The sequence below is a fragment of the Tachysurus vachellii genome, chromosome 8, assembly GCF_030014155.1.
Source record: "Tachysurus vachellii isolate PV-2020 chromosome 8, HZAU_Pvac_v1, whole genome shotgun sequence".
NCBI classification, from domain to species: domain Eukaryota; kingdom Metazoa; phylum Chordata; class Actinopteri; order Siluriformes; family Bagridae; genus Tachysurus; species Tachysurus vachellii.
In genome coordinates, this window is record NC_083467.1 from 5213295 (window position 1) to 5231940 (window position 18646).

The 18646-nt window shown below is 36.2% G+C and overlaps 1 protein-coding gene and 2 long non-coding RNA genes across 3 annotated transcripts; 1 reads left to right on the top strand and 2 right to left on the bottom strand.

The window, feature by feature from the left end:
• Positions 1-2013: 2013 nt before the first annotated feature.
• Positions 2014-4512, top strand: LOC132850528 (claudin-14-like). Its single transcript, XM_060877170.1, has 2 exons — positions 2014-2102; positions 3609-4512. The coding sequence occupies exon 2, from the start codon at positions 3739-3741 to the stop codon at positions 4510-4512; it is 774 nt and encodes a 257-aa protein (XP_060733153.1). The 5' UTR covers positions 2014-2102; positions 3609-3738.
• A 7088-nt stretch (positions 4513-11600) lies between these two features.
• Positions 11601-12175, bottom strand: LOC132850727 (uncharacterized). Its single transcript, XR_009648997.1, has 3 exons — positions 12046-12175; positions 11822-11915; positions 11601-11701 (listed from the first exon to the last, which is right to left on the bottom strand). It is a non-coding gene; the product is annotated as an uncharacterized LOC132850727 (long non-coding RNA).
• Positions 12176-12376: 201 nt separating this feature from the next.
• Positions 12377-13284, bottom strand: LOC132850728 (uncharacterized). The gene is made up of 4 exons (XR_009648998.1): positions 13199-13284; positions 12923-13007; positions 12597-12737; positions 12377-12510 (listed from the first exon to the last, which is right to left on the bottom strand). It is a non-coding gene; the product is annotated as an uncharacterized LOC132850728 (long non-coding RNA).
• Between the last annotated feature and the right edge of the window lie 5362 nt (positions 13285-18646).

The window sequence follows — 18646 nt, forward strand, 5'->3', positions numbered from 1 at the left end:
CTGTGGTACACCAGTGTTGAGTGAGATGGTGTTGGAGCAGATGGAGCCCGATCGAACCTGCTGGGGTCTGTTGGTCAGAAAGTCCATAATCCAGTTGCAGGTTGTGGTGTTAATGCCCAGATCTACTAATTTGGCTATTAACTTGGATGGAATGATGGTGTTAAATGCTGAGCTGAAGTCAACAAACAGCATGTGTGCATAAGTGTTCTTATTGTTCAAGTGTGTGAGCACAGAGTGCAGTGCCATGGAAACATCTGTGGAGGAGAGTCCGATTGGAGGGTGGTCAGCCGAGGGTTTGAGCTTGGTGGCAGTTTCTCTGTTGTCTCTCTCAAAGCGAGCATAAAATTCATTAAGCTCGTTCAAGAAGAGGACATCAGTGGCAGCGGGGTTGGAGTGGGGGGATTTGTAATCACTGATGACCTGGATGCCTTGCCACATGCGTCGAGGGTCAGAGTTGGAAAAATGCTCCTCTATCTTCCGCTTGTAGCAGTGCTTGGCCTCTTTGATGCCCCTCTTCAGGTTAGCTCTGGATGTGCTGTAAGCCTGTGCGTCACCTGATCTGTAGGCAGTATTGAGTGCCTTCAACATGAGGTGCACCTCCTTGTTCATCCATGGATCTGATTTGTTTATGTGATGATCTGTTTCTGAGTAGTAACACTGTCTATGGTTGTGTTGATGTAATCCAGTACAGAAGATGTGTAACAATCAATGTCTGTGTGATCGGTGGTCTGAGATGCAAATGTACTCCAGTCTGTGTGTTGAAACCTCACTGTTTTACTGTACCCATTTAGAGATAATGGAAAATTCTTGAAAGTCACCAGAACAATCGAGGTGACTTCAAGTGAAGCCATCAGTGAGAACCATCAAGGTATGGTCCGCAGAAGCAGATTTCACACTCCAGGAAAGGTTTCAACACACAGACTGGAGTACATTTGCATCTCAGACCACCGATCACACAGACATTGATTGTTACACATCCTCTGTACTGGATTACATCACCCATTCTTACTTCCCCAGGAAGGCTTATTTCTGGCAAATATATAGGCAGAATGCAAAGTCACATACAGTAGGCCAATAATACAATACAATTAAAACAGAGCAATGCAGGATAAGCAGGAATCCGAGCACAAGCAGGAACTGTCCTTGTAGCCAGCTACAAAGATGCAAACTCCACAGACAGCATACTGCCAGACATATTATTCAGAATATTCAGATATTTCAGTCATGTTTTCCATATAAAGAACTTTATGCCAGCTTTGACAGGAATTTCTTTGCTATACACCAATCCTTGTTTTAATGTGTTTATTATTAGTATTAGATAATGTGGACCATCACCCATCCACAAAAGTCCCTGTCAGTGAGCCATTATAGGAACAATAACATATTAGAACGACTGTATTAATATAATGCTATAATTTTACATAGTAGTAAATATTCAGATCTGTGCTACCAATGTTAACACCTTCAGTAATGCATGTAAACTATACCTTATTAATACAATTAATGTGAAACATAGCATTATATACTTTCAGTTTAGAATTCAGTTTAATATAAAATTAAACCTTTTTACTAAATCTTGGTTCTTGCCATTTTTTTCCGTCTGAACTCCAACTAATGACATTTTGTATGTTTACTGTCTGTTGGGACATCCTCGGTGGAGATTAAAGCTGCTATGTTTAATTGTTATGGTATGTTAAATTAGCCATCTACACTGTTTATTTTTAAAAATGGAATATGGTCATTAAAACAGAAGGTGTTATTCATAACAGGAGTACTGAGTATAAGGACAGAAGTTTTATTAAAACCCAGTACACATCAGTCACATCAGTGAAAGATATACAGCATTGTTCAGCATGTACAGCATTGCTCAGTGGGCAGCAATAGAAATAAATGGGCATTGTTAATCTAGGCAGAGCGTTTTTTTCAGATAGCAATCTTGGCGTGGCTCTTCCGCCTAGCTGTGGAAGGAATGAAACAAACAAATGCACAATAGTCTGTTTGTTTAAAGAGAAAAGCACAACAGTGCAAAAAGGAGCAGGTGATGTTACATTCAGTGAGAGGTGGACACATTCTATATCTATATCCTCTGTTGGCTGTTACTGGTAAGAAAATAAACTACCATTATTCTAGTATTACTAACCTGTATTATTATGTTAATCATTGTATGTAATTGTTTTTCAAATAGTATTTATTGTATATGTTATATTAGTTGGACTAGGCTGTTATAAACAAGCACATTTTCCCCTTATTAACATTGATAATGCGTGCAACCATTTATTTTTTTGTCTAGATGAATGTCATCATCCTTAGTTTTAGTATTCAATATTTGTTCAAAACTGAGCTATTATAATCTGCATGTTCTACAAGCCTTGCAGAATGGCCATTTTTGCACAGTGGGATGTTTGTTCCCTTTGTAACTGTGAATTAAATCATGACTTCTGGAGAGACTCAAGATATGGAAAAATAGCTATTAGTAAATAGTCTATTTGTTTATTTTGGTATTTTATATTTTAACCAAACTTTATTTAATCCGATTATCTTACATTTAACTAGTCTTAGTTTTTATAAGCACATTAGAAATTGCTTGCAGTGACATGAATTGCCCACTCATGACCATATTAATGGAGGACTATTGGACTATTGTATAGTCTGTGTAGTCATGAATGATAAACAGTTAGTGCACATGTCATGCTTGTGTAGATTGTTTTGTGAGCTAAAATGAGTTTTATTATGGCATTTTTATTTAAGTAGGTTATTAATCAGACTGGTGCTTTTCTTGCATACTGAATGATGCATTAGAAAGCTTGCCAAGCTAAAATGTGTGTCATTGATGTTTTTTTTTTTAATAAAAATGTGATTCTTTGACATTTAATAGATTAAAATGAATTGAGATAACAATCACAAATGTATTGTTATCACTTATAATTGAATATAAATTGATTATTATCAAAATAATCAAATGACCAAACTGATTTGTAAATAGATAGAAACATTTTCGGCATTTAGCAGAAACCCATTTTATTTCAATTTATACAATTGAATTATGAGCAATTGAAGGTTAAGGGCTTTGTCAAAGGGCCCAGCAGTGGCAGCTTGGTGGACCTGGGATTCAAACTCCTGGACTTCCAATCAATAGTTCAACACCTTAACCAATGAGCTACCACATCCCTAAAGTTAGTTGATTTGTCCAGAGTTACGATACATCTATCAAATCTATCAAATAAGTGATAGAACGAATCTATCAAATAAGTAAGTTGAATAATCATATCATATTTTAGCACATTCACTGGTATTGTCAAATATCCAAACATATTTAAACAATTTTCCATTCCATTAATTAGCACACTTCTTATCACAAAACTCTCACCAATTCAGGAAGGTGAGCTGCACCAAAAATAAATCAAAATGTCTACCATAATCACACTTTATAAGCATGGTACTTTTATAGCCACAGAATGGGATGCTTCAGCTCTTAGCTCTTATATACCCAGATCTTAGTTTTTGAGAAGATTATTTGCTGTTGGACTCTACTGTACATTTTATTTGAAAATATTGAAGAATAAAATGAACATTATTCTATACATTTAATATTTTTCTCTGCCTTGCAGGTTCTGCTGTACCTACTCACCAGAGGAAATAAACATTGAGTCACACAGACACACAGAAGAACAATTGAAGAACAATTTTAACATTATTAAGGAGGTCTTTACATTTAACGTCACCATACATTACACAGCAATGATGAACACTATGACACATCAGCTCTTAGGCTTCTTCCTCGGCCTCCTGGGCCTGGTTAGCTCTCTGACATCAACCGTGCTTCCTCAATGGCGCCTAACAGCTTATTTTAGCACTAATTTTATCACCGCTTTATACTATATGAAAGGTCTATGGATGGAGTGTGTTAGCCACACAGCTGGAATTTATCAGTGTGAATTCCACCGATCAACGCTTTCTCTGCCCAAAGGTCTGCTGGCTGCACGGATTTTAATGGTGCTTTCATGTATCATTTCTATTCTGGCTGCCATAGTTTCAGCTGTGGGCATGAAATGTACTCGCTGTGCCCACCAGTCCCATGCCAAGGGCTCCATTGCTGTGTTTGGAGGTGTATGCTTCATCCTGGCTGGCATTTTTTGCCTTATCACTACATCTTGGACAACCTGTGATGTCATCAGCAATGCATACAATATCTTTACTACTGCTGGGATGAAATATGAAATCGGATTGGCTGTGTACATCTCTTTCTCATCAGCTATTTTCAGTATTTGTGGAGGTGGGATGCTATGTGTTGCATCATGGGATGTAAGAAATGATGTAAGCCACAAGGTGGTAGATACACAGGTCCCAGGCACAAATAAGCTACAGCATGTGCCATCCTATCAAGCAAACAGTGGCTTTCAAAATGATTCATCATTACCAACTTTTTCCTACAACAGAGGATGCAGGTTAAGTGATAACATTAGTAATAGTAGTATTAAAAGTAAAATTTCAAGTAAAAGTGCAGTAAATTGAAAGGTAATGACAAAATTCAACAGTACTCAGTAATATATTTGCAGTAAATAAAGACATATCTGCAAGATTTAGAAACCAGAATTAGGTTTATTTAAATTATTTTTATTTTTTCTGTGACAGCAAAAGAAAACATTTTTAATGTACCACAATAGTTTTTATAGCCTAAAAATACACTAAAAATAATAACGATTTAGTTTTTAAGAATAGTAAAAGAATTCTGTTGCAGCAGTACAATAAACAACAGAAATGTCAAGAAACTATGCCCAGAGATCAGTCATAAATAATAAACTAAATTAATTAAATTAAATTAAACTAATTAAGCAAGATTAATAATTAAATTTTACCAACAAATTAAGTAAATTAAGAATATATAAGAAGAAGAAAAATAAGGTGGTATGTGAGGGGAAAATGTTGTTATTGCACAACTAACACAGGGTGAGCATTGGCTAGGAAGGCTCTAGTGTACTACTTTTTGCTGCATCATTGCTGTGTCTGAAACTGAAAGAGCTTTATGATGATGTGTTCATAGAGGGAGTGAGAGTGATTGGTCATGATGAGTAGCAGTTTAGACAGAATCCTGTCTTGCAAATTTCATTATAGGGATAGTGGCCTTATAGTTTTTCACTCTTAGGGGTAAACTGCTGGTATCTCCTCCAAAATGTGCTCTGTCCCTTTTTGTAGACTGCCTTAGTGTACAATGTCTATGCAGATTACAATAATAGAATAGAATAGAATGAAATAGGTCTTTATTGTCATTGTTATAAAAGCAAAAGACAAAAAAGAAGCTCTGTTTAGAAAGACCGTTCAGAAGCTCACCAAAATTGGCAATAATATAAAAAGAGGCATAAAAATATGAAATGAAACATACAAGAAATATAGCTCACTCATAGCTCATACAGCCATGGCCAAAAGTTTTGAGAAAGACACATATATTTTTACAAGGTCTGCTGCCTCAGTTTTTATAATGGCAATTTGCATATACCCCAGAATGTTATGAAGAGTGATTTTCAATTAATTGCAAAGTCTCTCTTTGCCATGAAAATAAACTTAATCCCGAAACAAAAAACATTTCAACTGCATTTCAACCCTGCTGCAAAAAGATCAGCTGACATCATGTTAGTGATTTCACAGGTGAGAGTCTTAATGAGTACATGCTGATTATGTTAGAATCAGGAGCTTTGAAAGGATGGTGGTGCTTGAAATCATTGTTCTTCCTCTTTTAACCATGGTTACCTGCAAGGAAACATTTAGTCATCATTGCTTTGCACAAAAAGAGATTCACAGGCAAGGATACTGCTGCTAGTAATTAAATCAGCCATTTATCAGATCACCAAGATCTTCAAGGAGAGAGAATCAATTGTTGTGAAGATGGCTTCAGGGTAGCTAATCTCCTAAAATTGATTCAGCTGCAAGAGCTTGCTCAGGCAGTGCAGAGCTTGCTCACTAATGGCAGCAGGTATGAGTGCATCTAAGAAGGACAGCAAAGAAGCCAGTTCTCTCCAGGAAAAATATCAGTGATAGACTGATTATTCTGAAAAATGTACAGGGATTGGACTGGTGAGGACTGAGTAAAGACATCTCTGATGAATCTCCTTTACGATCATTTGGGGTGTCCTGGGGTTGCGTCTCTGCCAAGGGAGTGGGCTTACTTACAATTTTGCATAAGAACACAGCCATGATTAAAGGATGGTACTTATTGTAATCAGAGCAATTTCTCCCAACTATCCAAGAACAGTTTGGTGACAAACAATACATTTTCCAGCATAAGGGAGCACCTTACTACAAGGCAAAAGGCACAAATTCTGACAAACTCCAAGCATTGATTATGCATGAATGGGTAGAATTGGAATAGCCAGGGAGAATTGCAGATGTCTTGAAAAAGAAGGGTCAACACTGCAAATGTTGACTCTTTCCATAAACTTAATATAATTGTTAATAACACTTATGACAAAGCCTGTAATTATACTTTAGCATTGGTATACTAAACATAGTATAGTAACATCTGACACAATGATCTAAATGTAAATGCACTTTTAACAGACCGCATAATAATGCTCCTATTTGCATTCCTTGAAGTTGAAAAAACATTTCAAATGAATCAATTACTCACACCCTTCTCTGAAACAGTAACAAATTCTTAATCTTGGGTGAGGATTATGCAAACATTAAGTTTAAATAATTGTACTATTAGAATGTTAACTGTTTTCGTCAGCTGAACATTGAAGGATAACCCAGATTATCATATACAAGGGCATACATTTTTGACATTGGTGGGGACATAAATAAAACTGGTCTGCAGAGCCGCATTGTTACAAAAGTACAAATATATTTATTGGTGTTTAACTAACTTAAACAATATAGTTTTTGTTTTTGTTAATATTCAAAATAGTACTTTTGGTGTCATAACCTTATTTATTAAGGCTACACAGGTCAAAAACATCAAATAAACAGTAGGTCTATTTTATTTTACTTGTTTTTAATGTTTAACCATTTTTGATGCCATTAGGAATTCTGGCAGGGCAAATAAAAAACTGAACCAGCAGATTTCCTCTAAATCTGCTCCAGCAGAAAGAAAATAACACATTATATCACAGAACAAAAGGAATTAATTATTTTTTTTAGTTTAATGAAACAAACAAACAAAAAAATCATATATGTAAAATTGGTAACTATCCACATCATAAAACAGACAGCGTAGTATGTACTGTACTGTTACTTGCTATTCGAACAAGTCAAATACATGTCTACGTCTGTCACTACCAGAAATAAACTGCTGGCATATTTGTTTCACATCAATTTTCACAACAAAGTCTCACTTACATTTACGGCATTTAGCAGACACCCTTATCCAGAGTGACTTGCAACTGAGCAACTGAGGGTTAAGGGCCTTGCTCAGGGGCCCAGCAGTGGCAGTCTGGTGGACCTGGGGTTCAAACCCATGACCTTCCGATCAGTAGCCCAACACCTTAACCTCTGTAACTCACTTCTATAATAGATAGATTATAGATGGATATTGTTCACTGGATATTGTTCACTGGATATCCCAAATCCACGCCCTAGATCATATATTGAATATAAATGTTGTTTATTACACAGAATTTACTATAAGCAACCACATATTTTATAGAGTTTAAAACAAAATAACTACTATAATCATTCAGCAAATGCTAACATATGCATAAATAGATCACTTAAAATGGAATGCATGATGTTAATACTTAATGAGTATATTTAAATATTATAGAGTACACTTAAATATTATAGAGTATATTTAAACATTATAGATTCTCAGATCATTCAAACATTTTAATATTGTTGCTGAATGAGCAAAGGAAAATCACAAATAAACTAATTACATTATTTTCTTTTTCAAAACTGTAATAAATAAAAGTGTCATTTAGACATCATTTGCTTTGTGTTTGTCATTATCTGAACACAATTCTGTTTATTATTCACATCTGCAGAGCCTGTGGAGTGTTCAGGGAAATGGGGTTTGTGGATTGTGACCCTGACATGCTTAAAGTTTTATTTACTTTGGTTGAGTGCTTTGAATTACATATACATTGCATACAGTATTTGGGTAATTTACATTTAATTCTTTAATTCTAATTAAAGGAGCATTTGGTGCATTTTTACCGGGAGACTACAGATTAGTACCGTAACCTTAATTCAAATGTCCACTTAATTATTTCAATTAAAAAAAAGAATGTACTACTAATTTTCAGAATTTTCCCCCTAAAATCATGATGTCATAAACATTGTTTCTGAGTTTTTGAGTGTACTGTAGTACAGTACATTTTCATTCATTCACTCATTTTCTACCGCTTATCCGAACTACCTCGGGTCACGGGGAGCCTGTGCCTATCTCAGGCGTCATCGGGCATCAAGGCAGGATACACCCTGGACGGAGTGCCAACCCATTGCAGGGCACACACACTCTCACTCAGGCAATCACACACTACGGACAATTTTCCAGAGATGCCAATCAACCTACCACACAGTAAATTTTGCAGTGTTAAAATAACTCTTTAAGAGTTAAATTTAACACTGGATCCGAGTGTATTTGGTCCCACTCAGAATTGGTGATAAAATGACTCTTGACATAGTGTTAAATTTTCAGAGTAAAATTAACTCTGTGTGGAGTAAAACTTTAACACTGCTCAACACTGAATAGAGTTACTATCATTTAACACTAAAAGAAATTAACTCTTAATAGTGTCACCACAATTTAACACTAAAAGAAATTAACTCTTAATAGTGTCACCACAATTTAACACTAAAAGAAATTAACTCTTAATAGTGTCACCACAATTTAACACTGAGGGACATTAACTCTTATTTGTGTTAGCAAAATTTAACACTAAGGGGAAGTTAACACCAATAGTGTTAATATTTCACTTTTGTAGAGTTTATTTACATTTTTATTAGTGAAAAAAATCCCACTCAGTGAGTACAATTTTAAAACATTTGGTGATCAAATAACTCCAATAAGTGTCAATATTTAACTCTGTGGTTTGACTAATTTTCTGTGTTACTATGTCAACTCGGTGTTTTTTTGTTTTGTTTTGTTTTGTTTTTCCTTTACATTGAATACATGGAATAGAACAGAACAGAAAACAACTCCATCAACATACCATTTAAAACCTTTATCAAAACAATGTCAGGCTTACATGCACAAAAAAAAAAAATCACATCTGCATAAAATGGCAATAGGGCACTATATGCATTGCAGAATCTGTTGTACCATATTTCATTTGAACATCAAATGGTTTGAAATAACACAGCTCGTTAACATTCACTACCTTTAAAAGTCGGTCTGGATGCAGTCTGACTGTAAAATGCATGGTAATGGTCATCAAAACAGAGTGTTTCCATCAGTGTTCCACATAACAGTACATTTTCATCCTTCACAGCAATAGTCTACAAAACACTGGCATCTCACATGCTACTTCAGTACAGATAATAAAGTCAGGGCGATACTCTGTACCATGATGTTTGATCCACTTTACAGAATAGACAAGTTCTGATATTTCCACTCCTAGTTTGGAAGCCATGTCAATGCCACCTTTAAGTCCACTGAGTTCCACCATTTTCCCTGGACCGAGAGCCAATCTGTACTGGCTAAAATACTCCCAGTGCATTGCCATACAACTCTGGTGCTTTTTGGCTAGCGTTTTGGTGATGTTTTTGAAGCTTTTTAATTGTGTTTTAAAGTATTTGTGTTTAGCTTCATAACGCATACACCACATGTGCAGAATTGGTCCAATTTTTCTTATGCACTGTGGGTAATGTATCATTATGTGATGCTTTGGCAACAGATTTTTTTCTTACAATTTTTTGAATAGCTGGTGATGTTCAATTATTAAATGTTTAAGATAAATGGTCATGCCTTCAGTTAGGGCTGGTGAAAATATAATGTTAACAATCTGCAGAAGTAAAAGCAAAAGATACCAGTGTTTATCATCTCTCTGCACTAAATCACCAAATAACAGCGGCATGTTGCGCAACAAGCACCATGACTGGATAGCAGTTAAACCCAAATTGTTGCTTCCACCAAACAATTTGACCATTGGAGGACGGTTCCTCTGCTGATTGTAACCATAATCAAAAGCATGTATTCTACCAGCATCAACACTCAAAAAATTATGCTGAATGTACTGCAGAACAAGTTTTACCTCTAGCTGAGCGACACCTTCTAAAATGTCGTGCATTATATCCACAGCAAAATTGTCTGCCGTGTTGAAATACTTGAGTGTATTTAACAAACACACCCGTTTGACGCCATAAAAATGAGGTAGTGTAGGGTCATCTTGTAACCTTTTACAGTGCAGAGCATGCATCTCAGTTGTTCTTAGTACAACCTCAGGGTTATCTTCAGAAAACACAAACTGAAAGCGATCTTTTTCAAGAACACAGAAACGACAGCAATATTGAGCCCCAAATGACTCCACAAACCCTAATAAGCCACGTAAGCCAAGGTTATCCCATGTTACTTGAACAATTGTACCCCTAACACAACTTCCAGATACTGGATTTTTAATCCCCTCAATCTCAAGCACTTTTAGATCATTTACTAGAGGCTCGATTATAGAATTAAAACCATACCGTCTAATATCCTGTGCATGAAAGAGGGCACATAAATGAATATTATCCAATGAAGAGTTAAAAATGGGAATATAAGCAAATTTATCTGTTACAACAACCTGATCAAATGTTCCAGTGGTTTTATTTCTCCTGCTATCAAATCTTGTGCCGAGCACTATTTGAGTTGGTTCAACAGTTAGCCATTTCTCTGAAAAATGTCTCTTTCGTTTGGCTTCCGAATTTAACAAAGTAAACGGATTTTTCAAATGTTCAATTGAACTTTCTATTTTCCTTTTAGTAGCAATGTCATTTGGATACAGACAGTCTCTTCCTCCATAGATGAAACAAAACCACTTATAGCAGACTGACTTAACCCAGCAACCTTTAGTTGTGCAACAGCAGACGCACACATATCCAAAGTGCTCTTATTTGACTTTAATAATACAGACGTTGTGGCCACCTCTCCAACACTGCCAATCTGATCAAATGATTGAGCACAAATTCTGACTCAGCAGTCTCACGGTTGTCAGTGGTGTCAAAATTCTGGTCACTTTGCTCAGCATGTTTTGTATTCAAATGTTTTCTAAAACCTGAAAAAGTACCAAACACAGAACTACACCCTGCCTCTACACATTGAAGGTGAAGATTCTTTCCAGGAATAAAACCATGAACTAATCTGAAGTGCCTAATAAGCAATTTTGAACCAAGTAACTCAGCCTGACAAATAAAACACTTCATGAGGGCAGAAAAACTTAAGGCACCTAGATAAGCAGCCTTGCTCTAACCTCAGCAACTCGAGGGCTCTCTTTCACTTTGCCAACATCTATGTTGTACACAGTGGTCTGAATGAAAGTGTACATGTTGTGTAGCATAATGTTGTAAGAGGTGCCAAAAACAAAGTGTGCCCAAAAACAAAGTGGGGGGGGGGGGGACGACTCCTGAGAAAGATGGCAGAATGATATATAAAAAACGAAAAAGGTATGAGATTTGGGACACATTGTGTACCTTCAAATGATGCACGTCGTTCTTTAGCTAAGCCTTTTTGTATAGTTTTGATTCTCCATGCTAAGTACCCAGTACCGCTTTCACCATCATAATAATGTTCCTTATAAAGAGAAAAATACAGATAAAGTCTTTCTTTCCAACAGCAAAATACACCACCTGTAGCATGGGTATGTGTGATCAGCAGCATTACACACAATTAGAACTCAAAGCTGACACTTACATAGCCATTTTTGGAAAAGGGGTCACTGAGGTAAGGGAACAAAGTCACAATTCCTCTGGCATATTTTTCTTTGACCTGCCTTGGTGGTGATGTACTGCAGTAAAAAAAAAATAATTAAAAACATTTAAAATAAAAAAGACTGTGTCCTTTGCACAAGTTTAAACAACAAAACATTTTTAGAACTTAAGACCATATATCCACCAGGTAATGATCATGAAGATTACCCATTCTTTTCCGTCATGTCAGCTGCCAAGATGTTGACCATTTTCCGCCTTGTTTCGTCCCCAAAGACTTAGTTCGGTTGTATTCGTTTATTATACGCTCCCCACCAGGTTTCTGGACAAGGATGGTTTCCACCAACTTTTATAATAATATATTATTATTATTATAATAAAAAAATTATAAATTAGTCTTAAAAACTGTAAGTCTCGTAAATCAACTTAAATCATAGAAATATCAAATTAATGTTAATTTTTTAAAATTGATTGTGTTATGACTCCCCTCCCCCCAATGTAAAATTACTAAAAAATTGTTACCCATCTTTTTAGCTTCATCGTCTAGCCTCATTCGTTTCCTGGAGGAGCTTTGTTCAATAATGACTGTATCCTGTGTGTCACTGGAGTCAATGGATGAAGACAGGGACAGATTTGACTGTCCATGAGAGGCTTGTGGAGAGGCAGAATCTAAGTCTGGTTGCAGATACATTTTTATGGGGAATTATTATTAATTAGTAGTATTAAATACATTTTTAATGAGTAATGTAATAAATACAAACCTGCACCATGTTTTATGGTAAGAACTCCAACTGAGGGCTCTATGACTACATCCTCAAAAACATCATGACTCACCTCAGTCCCTGACTCATCAAAAACCTTCACATTCTCGGGTACAGCTGGGACACCAAACTTTAAAAATGCTTAAAAGGTATTCAGAAAGGATATGAGACTTACAAGGTTTTACATAGCAATGATGAACTTTGAACATCAGGGCACATGCAACGTGTGACTGTATATATAAAATTACTAGACATCCATCAAGTAACAAAAAAAAAAGCATTTTCCTAAAATAATATAATGAAAATATATATACAAATATTTTTACCAGCAGACAAAAATTCCTCCAGGCTCAGCTCGGTTATCTTGACAAATTTTTGGGCATCCCCAAGTTTCACCTTAACCAGCATGTTCTGCAAGAAGTGACTGAGTATTACACAGATTAAAAAACTGTAAAAAGGTTTCATGCCCAAAATATAAATAGTACAGAAATTATGTTGCAGAAGTTTGCATAGTCACCTCAATATTTGTGATTAGGTCTAAGAATTGGTCATAAAAGGTAGCAAAAAAAGAAAAGTTCTCAAATACTTTAGTAAATACTTACAGTGTGTTTCACTTTTCATCTAAAGTTAATGATGCCATACAGTTTCTGATCCAAGTTGCCTAAAAAGGCGAATTTAAAACGCCGACAATAATAACAATACGTTAATTGTGCAATATACTGTGTGTACTGTGCCATGCAATATATGTAAAGCACATGTTCGTTATTTTCTAATATACACCGTTTAAACACGTCACTCCTTACAAACAGGTTGAAGTTCAAACACCTACTTATACTAGCACTAATATATACCGCTAAACTCATGTCAGCTAAGTGTGTGTCTAACAGCAATAACATAAAACTAATACCGTAAACGCTAAGAAAGATAGAATAATAAAAATTAGCGGGTGTTTTTTTTCCCTGGACAAGACAATTCTAGTAAGCATTGATAACATCATCCTGTCAGAAATAGTTCCAGTTGAACCAAAGACTGCATCCTCCTTGGAAGTAACACAGAAGTGCTAATTGATGAAAGAGAAATCGTTACAAAACTGAATAAGGGAGTTTCTGTCAATATTTTGTTATTGAGTGGAACATCTGTTAACATATGTTACTACTCCAGAAAGTAATTCTTAGAATGAAAATGTGGCATGTTGAAGCTAAATGTATTTTCAGTCGTGAAAACCTTAATAAAAAGTCTTAGTTAAGTGCAAAATAAAGTAAGACCAATTATCATACCTAATTTATACTGTTTCTTTATGCTAGTTAGAGCTATAATATTTTAATATCAATAGTAACTGTTTATATTGTTTTTACTAGAGAAGCTGATTTAATGGTGTTTATGTTCTCTCTGTAGTCTTGTGCTTATAACACTTATAATATTCACTGTGAATGTGACAATTACCAAAATATAACAAAAATAGTTCTTTTGGTGATGGAGAATGTGTAATGTGTTATTAATTTTGTAAAGTCTAATTTCATGTGAGATGTTAGCTAGCATATAGCAAGTGGAATATTTAATATTCTAAAGTATTATAAATTATAAATATTATAAATTAAGATAAATTATAAATATTATTATGAAATATTTAATTATGTATAATATGATTTATATCTATCAGTCTATCTGATTTTTGGTATTGAGATCCTGCATAGCAAGAAAAAAGAAAAGATGTACTCCATGTAGGCTATAAGACTATGCATATGGCTAAATACATTAAAAACAGAGCTTAAGGTATAATACAGCAAACAATACAGTTCCAAATGTTTTGTTATTAATGGAAATCTCAACTATTATGGGAACAATTACAAGAATTACAATTACAACAATTAAACTTTCAAGACAGGAATACTTTGCAATGGCTGATTACAACATTATAAAAGCATTTTACTGAACAGCAGTCAGCAACTACAAAAGCAGGTAATTTTTCAGTCTCTGAACCTTTTTAGACAGCTTTCAGGATCATGGTCCAGCAAAACTTTTTGGAAAACCTCAAAACTATATTTGAGATTCTTGGGGTATCTCAAGATATATGGTCTTAAGACTTTCAAGGTGAGCCCCAACAGATAGCAGCAGTCACAATACCTGCATCCGTAGGTCTGTCACCTGACCCATTTTGGTTTCACAGCATTTAAAAATCCATCACCTCCTCTGCCAACTCCATTTGTATATCAACAGGTATGTCAATAGCATCCTGTAGACATTGTAAGGATTAGTTTAGAGTTGCATATTACAAAACAGGGATGCGGGAGGAATCCCTCACTACTTACTCACTATGGTTTTCCATATGTCTAATGGTGATTACATTAGTTAAATCAGAAAGTAACACTCAAATAAGGAAAACTATTACTAACTTTAAAGCCTCTGATCAAGGCACCTGCATCTTCACCCAAATGGTCAATGAGACATCGGATGACCACTTCTTGTGTTCCCTTAATGGGGATTTCACTCTGCAGAGCAAACAGACTTTCAGCTAATAAATGTATTCCTCCACATATTCAAGATTTCTGCTTCAATATAGAAATCAATATAGAAATAATGCAAAGCCATTCAAAGTGAGTACACATAAACTAAACATTGGCAGTATATAATGCTGTGGAAGGATGCAAAGTGGATGCTTTAATAAACCAAAACATGGAACATTTTGAGAACATGCAGAACATGTGGATGGGGTTCCAAAAAGAGTGAGGACAAGCAGAAACTAATGACGAAAATGCAAAAAACCCTTTCCACTGCTACTGAACCCAGCAAGTATGCATAATTGTGTGCATGCTGCGGGTGGGTGGTGCTAAAACACAGGAGTTGGCAGATTAAGATAAATGAATAAGCAGTTCCTTGATGTTCTTGATGCTCATCTGTAGGCTTATGACATGTCTTCTATAAGTTCTGCACATTAAGTCCTTGATTGCGGTGCTTTCTCTCTGCATTTACAGTGTTTGGCAGATTGTAAATCTGCTTCGATTCTTCAATTACTGTAACTGGAGTCACCTTAGCCACTAAGCTACCACATCGCACATCCCCATGTTATCAGGGTGCTTGTTCTTGAGTTAGTTGCAGGTTACTTCTGAAAATCCAAGACTTCTGAGCTTTGATCTGTAGTTTCCCATCTTGTACTATAAATCCACTTAATTCAGCCATTGCGATACAGTGATCCCAGTACCAGCACACTCACGTTCTCCTATATCCAGTCAGACAGCAACATAGCAGTGAGAAAGACAGGATCAAAACTATTTATTATTTGACGGCACACCAGGATTTGCATGTTTGTTTGCCAGTGAGACAACTGCAAGTCTAGTTAGAGTTGCCAGACAGCAGATACACTGGCAGACATTAGTTTTTGAAAAGGTACATGAAAAACTCGACATACGTTCATATACTGTGCAGGGTTAAAACTGGTATTTCTCCTTAGTTCAAGTTTAGATAGCATGTAATGTGTTAGCTAAGTGCTTTGATTTGACAAATTCACGATGAACAACAGGAACATTTTAGAAAGTACTTACCAAATCTACCAAAACTATTAAGCATATTTTAAAAATATAATATAATATATATATATATATATATATATATATATATATATATATATATATATATATATATATATATATTTATTATATTTTATATGTTATATATTATATATACTTTTATTTTATATATTATATATTATATATACACCATTATATATTATATTATGGTGGGTTGATTGGCATCTCTTGAAAATTGTCCGTAGTGTGTGATTGCGTGAGTGAATGAGAGTGTGTGTGTGTGCCCTGAGATGGGTTAGCACTCCGTCCAGGGTGTATCCTGCCTTGATGCCCGATGACGCCTGAGAGCACAGGCTCCCCGTGACCCGAGGTAGATCGGATAAGCGGTAGAAAATGAGTGAGTGAGAGAATTGTATATATTCACTTATTTGTTTTTATTCTTATTTTTTCTTCTTCTTCTTCTTCTTCTTCTTCTTCTTCTTCTTCTTCTTCTTCTTCTTATATATTTATTTCTTTTTCTCTCTTGTCTGTTTTCATACTTCTGTAAAGCTGCAAATAGTGGCAAGACAAAATCCAAAAAGACACAATACACAAGACAATACACAAAAGCAGTACCAACCAGTGTACGTACTGTATGTTCTATAGTACATGTGCAGAAATACTGAAATAAACACTTAATATAGTAGCAGCAGTTATATGAGGTATTGTAATGTATTGTACAAAACAACAATTGACTGAAAGAGCAAAAACAGTGTGCTAAACAGCATGTAAGCAGTTTGATATGCGTGGTTCTGTGGATGTGATGAATATTGGAAGAGTATGTATTTGGTCAGTGCAGTCCATACAGTTGAATGTGCGTGTGTTTTCACGGTACAGTTCAGTTCAGTTATTGAGTAGTCTGATGGCTTGTGGAAAGAAACTGTTACACAGTCTGGTCATGAGGGCTCGACTGTTTTGCTACCTTTTTCTGGATGGCAGATAGGATTTCCTCAGCCTTCGTAAGAAGTAGAGGGCTTTCTTGGTGATGGAGCTGGAGTTGAGTGACCAGGTGAAGTTCTCTGCTAGATGAACACCAAGAAATATGGTGCTCTTGGTGATCTCTACAGAAGATCCTTCGATGGTCAATGGAAAGTGGTCGCTCTGTGCTCTCCTGAAGTCAACAACCATCTCTTTAGTTTTATCAGCATTCACAGACAGGTTGTTGGCTCTACACCAAGCAGTTAGCTGTTGCACCTTTTCTCTGTATGCTGACTTGACATTCTTGCTGTTGAGACCCACCACGGTCGTGTCGAACTTGTCGAACTTGATGATATGGTTCAATGAATGCATTGCTACACAGTCGTGAGTCAGCAAGGTGAACAGCAGTGGGCTGAGCATGCAGCCTTGAGGGGCTCCAGTGCTCAGTGTGGTGGTGCTGGAGATGCTGTTCCCAATCCGGACTGACTGAGATCTCCCAGTTAGGAAGTCCAGGATCCAGTTGCAGAGGGAGGTGTTCAGTCCCAGCAGGCTCAGCTTCTCAATCAGGTGCTGAGGGATGATTGTGTTGAATGTATAACTAAAGTCTATTAACAGCTTTCATACATAGAGTAAGTGTCTTTATTGTCTAGGTGGCTGAGGGCAAAATAAAGGGCCGTGGCAACGGCATCGTCCGTGGAGCAGTTTGGATAATACGCAAACTGTAGTGGGTCCAGTGAGGGTGGTAACTGGGTCTTGATGTGCCTCATGATGAGCTTCTCGGAGCAATGGGTGTGAGTGTGATTGGACAATAGTCATTGAGGCAGGATGATAGTCATCAAGGCTCTGTAGACTTTTTTGGCACAGGGACAATGGTGATTCTCTTGAGGCATGTAGGAACAACAGCACTGCCCATGGAAATGTTGAAGATGTCAGTGAAGACATCCACTAGCTATTTTGTACTTTCACTGAGCACCCTGGCAGAACTGTCGACTGGTCCAGCAGCCTTCCATGGGTTATCTCTGCATAGTTCTTCTCATGTCAGCCAATCCCTGCAGATGCAATCAGCAGCCTCCCTGAAGATGTTCCAGTCAGTGCACTCAAAACAGTCCTAAATAGCAGAGGTGGCTCCTGTTGGCCAGGTTTTCACCTGCTTCAGAATCGGTTTAGAGTGTTTGACAAGTTGTCTGTATGCTGGAACAGACATGTGGTCTGAGTAACCGAGGTGGGGCTGGGGCTCCACATGATACGCACCAGGAATGTTTGTGTAAACAAGATCCAGCGTGTTTTCAGCGCCATTTCAAAGTCCACATACTGATGGAATTTAGGGACCGCAAAACAGAAGACAATACAAAATAAAACAAACAAACAAACAAATATAAAATTGGTTCTCTATGCTTCCAACTCATACTTTAAAAAATGCATCAATAGAGAATAAAATAATTATTAATTTAGAAGTTCATGATCATAATTACAACATAAAACAATCATGTATGCTACTTTTAATCAGAATGGATATAGCAAAATAGATTACATACTGTATAGTATGTACATACTGTATATCATTTAACT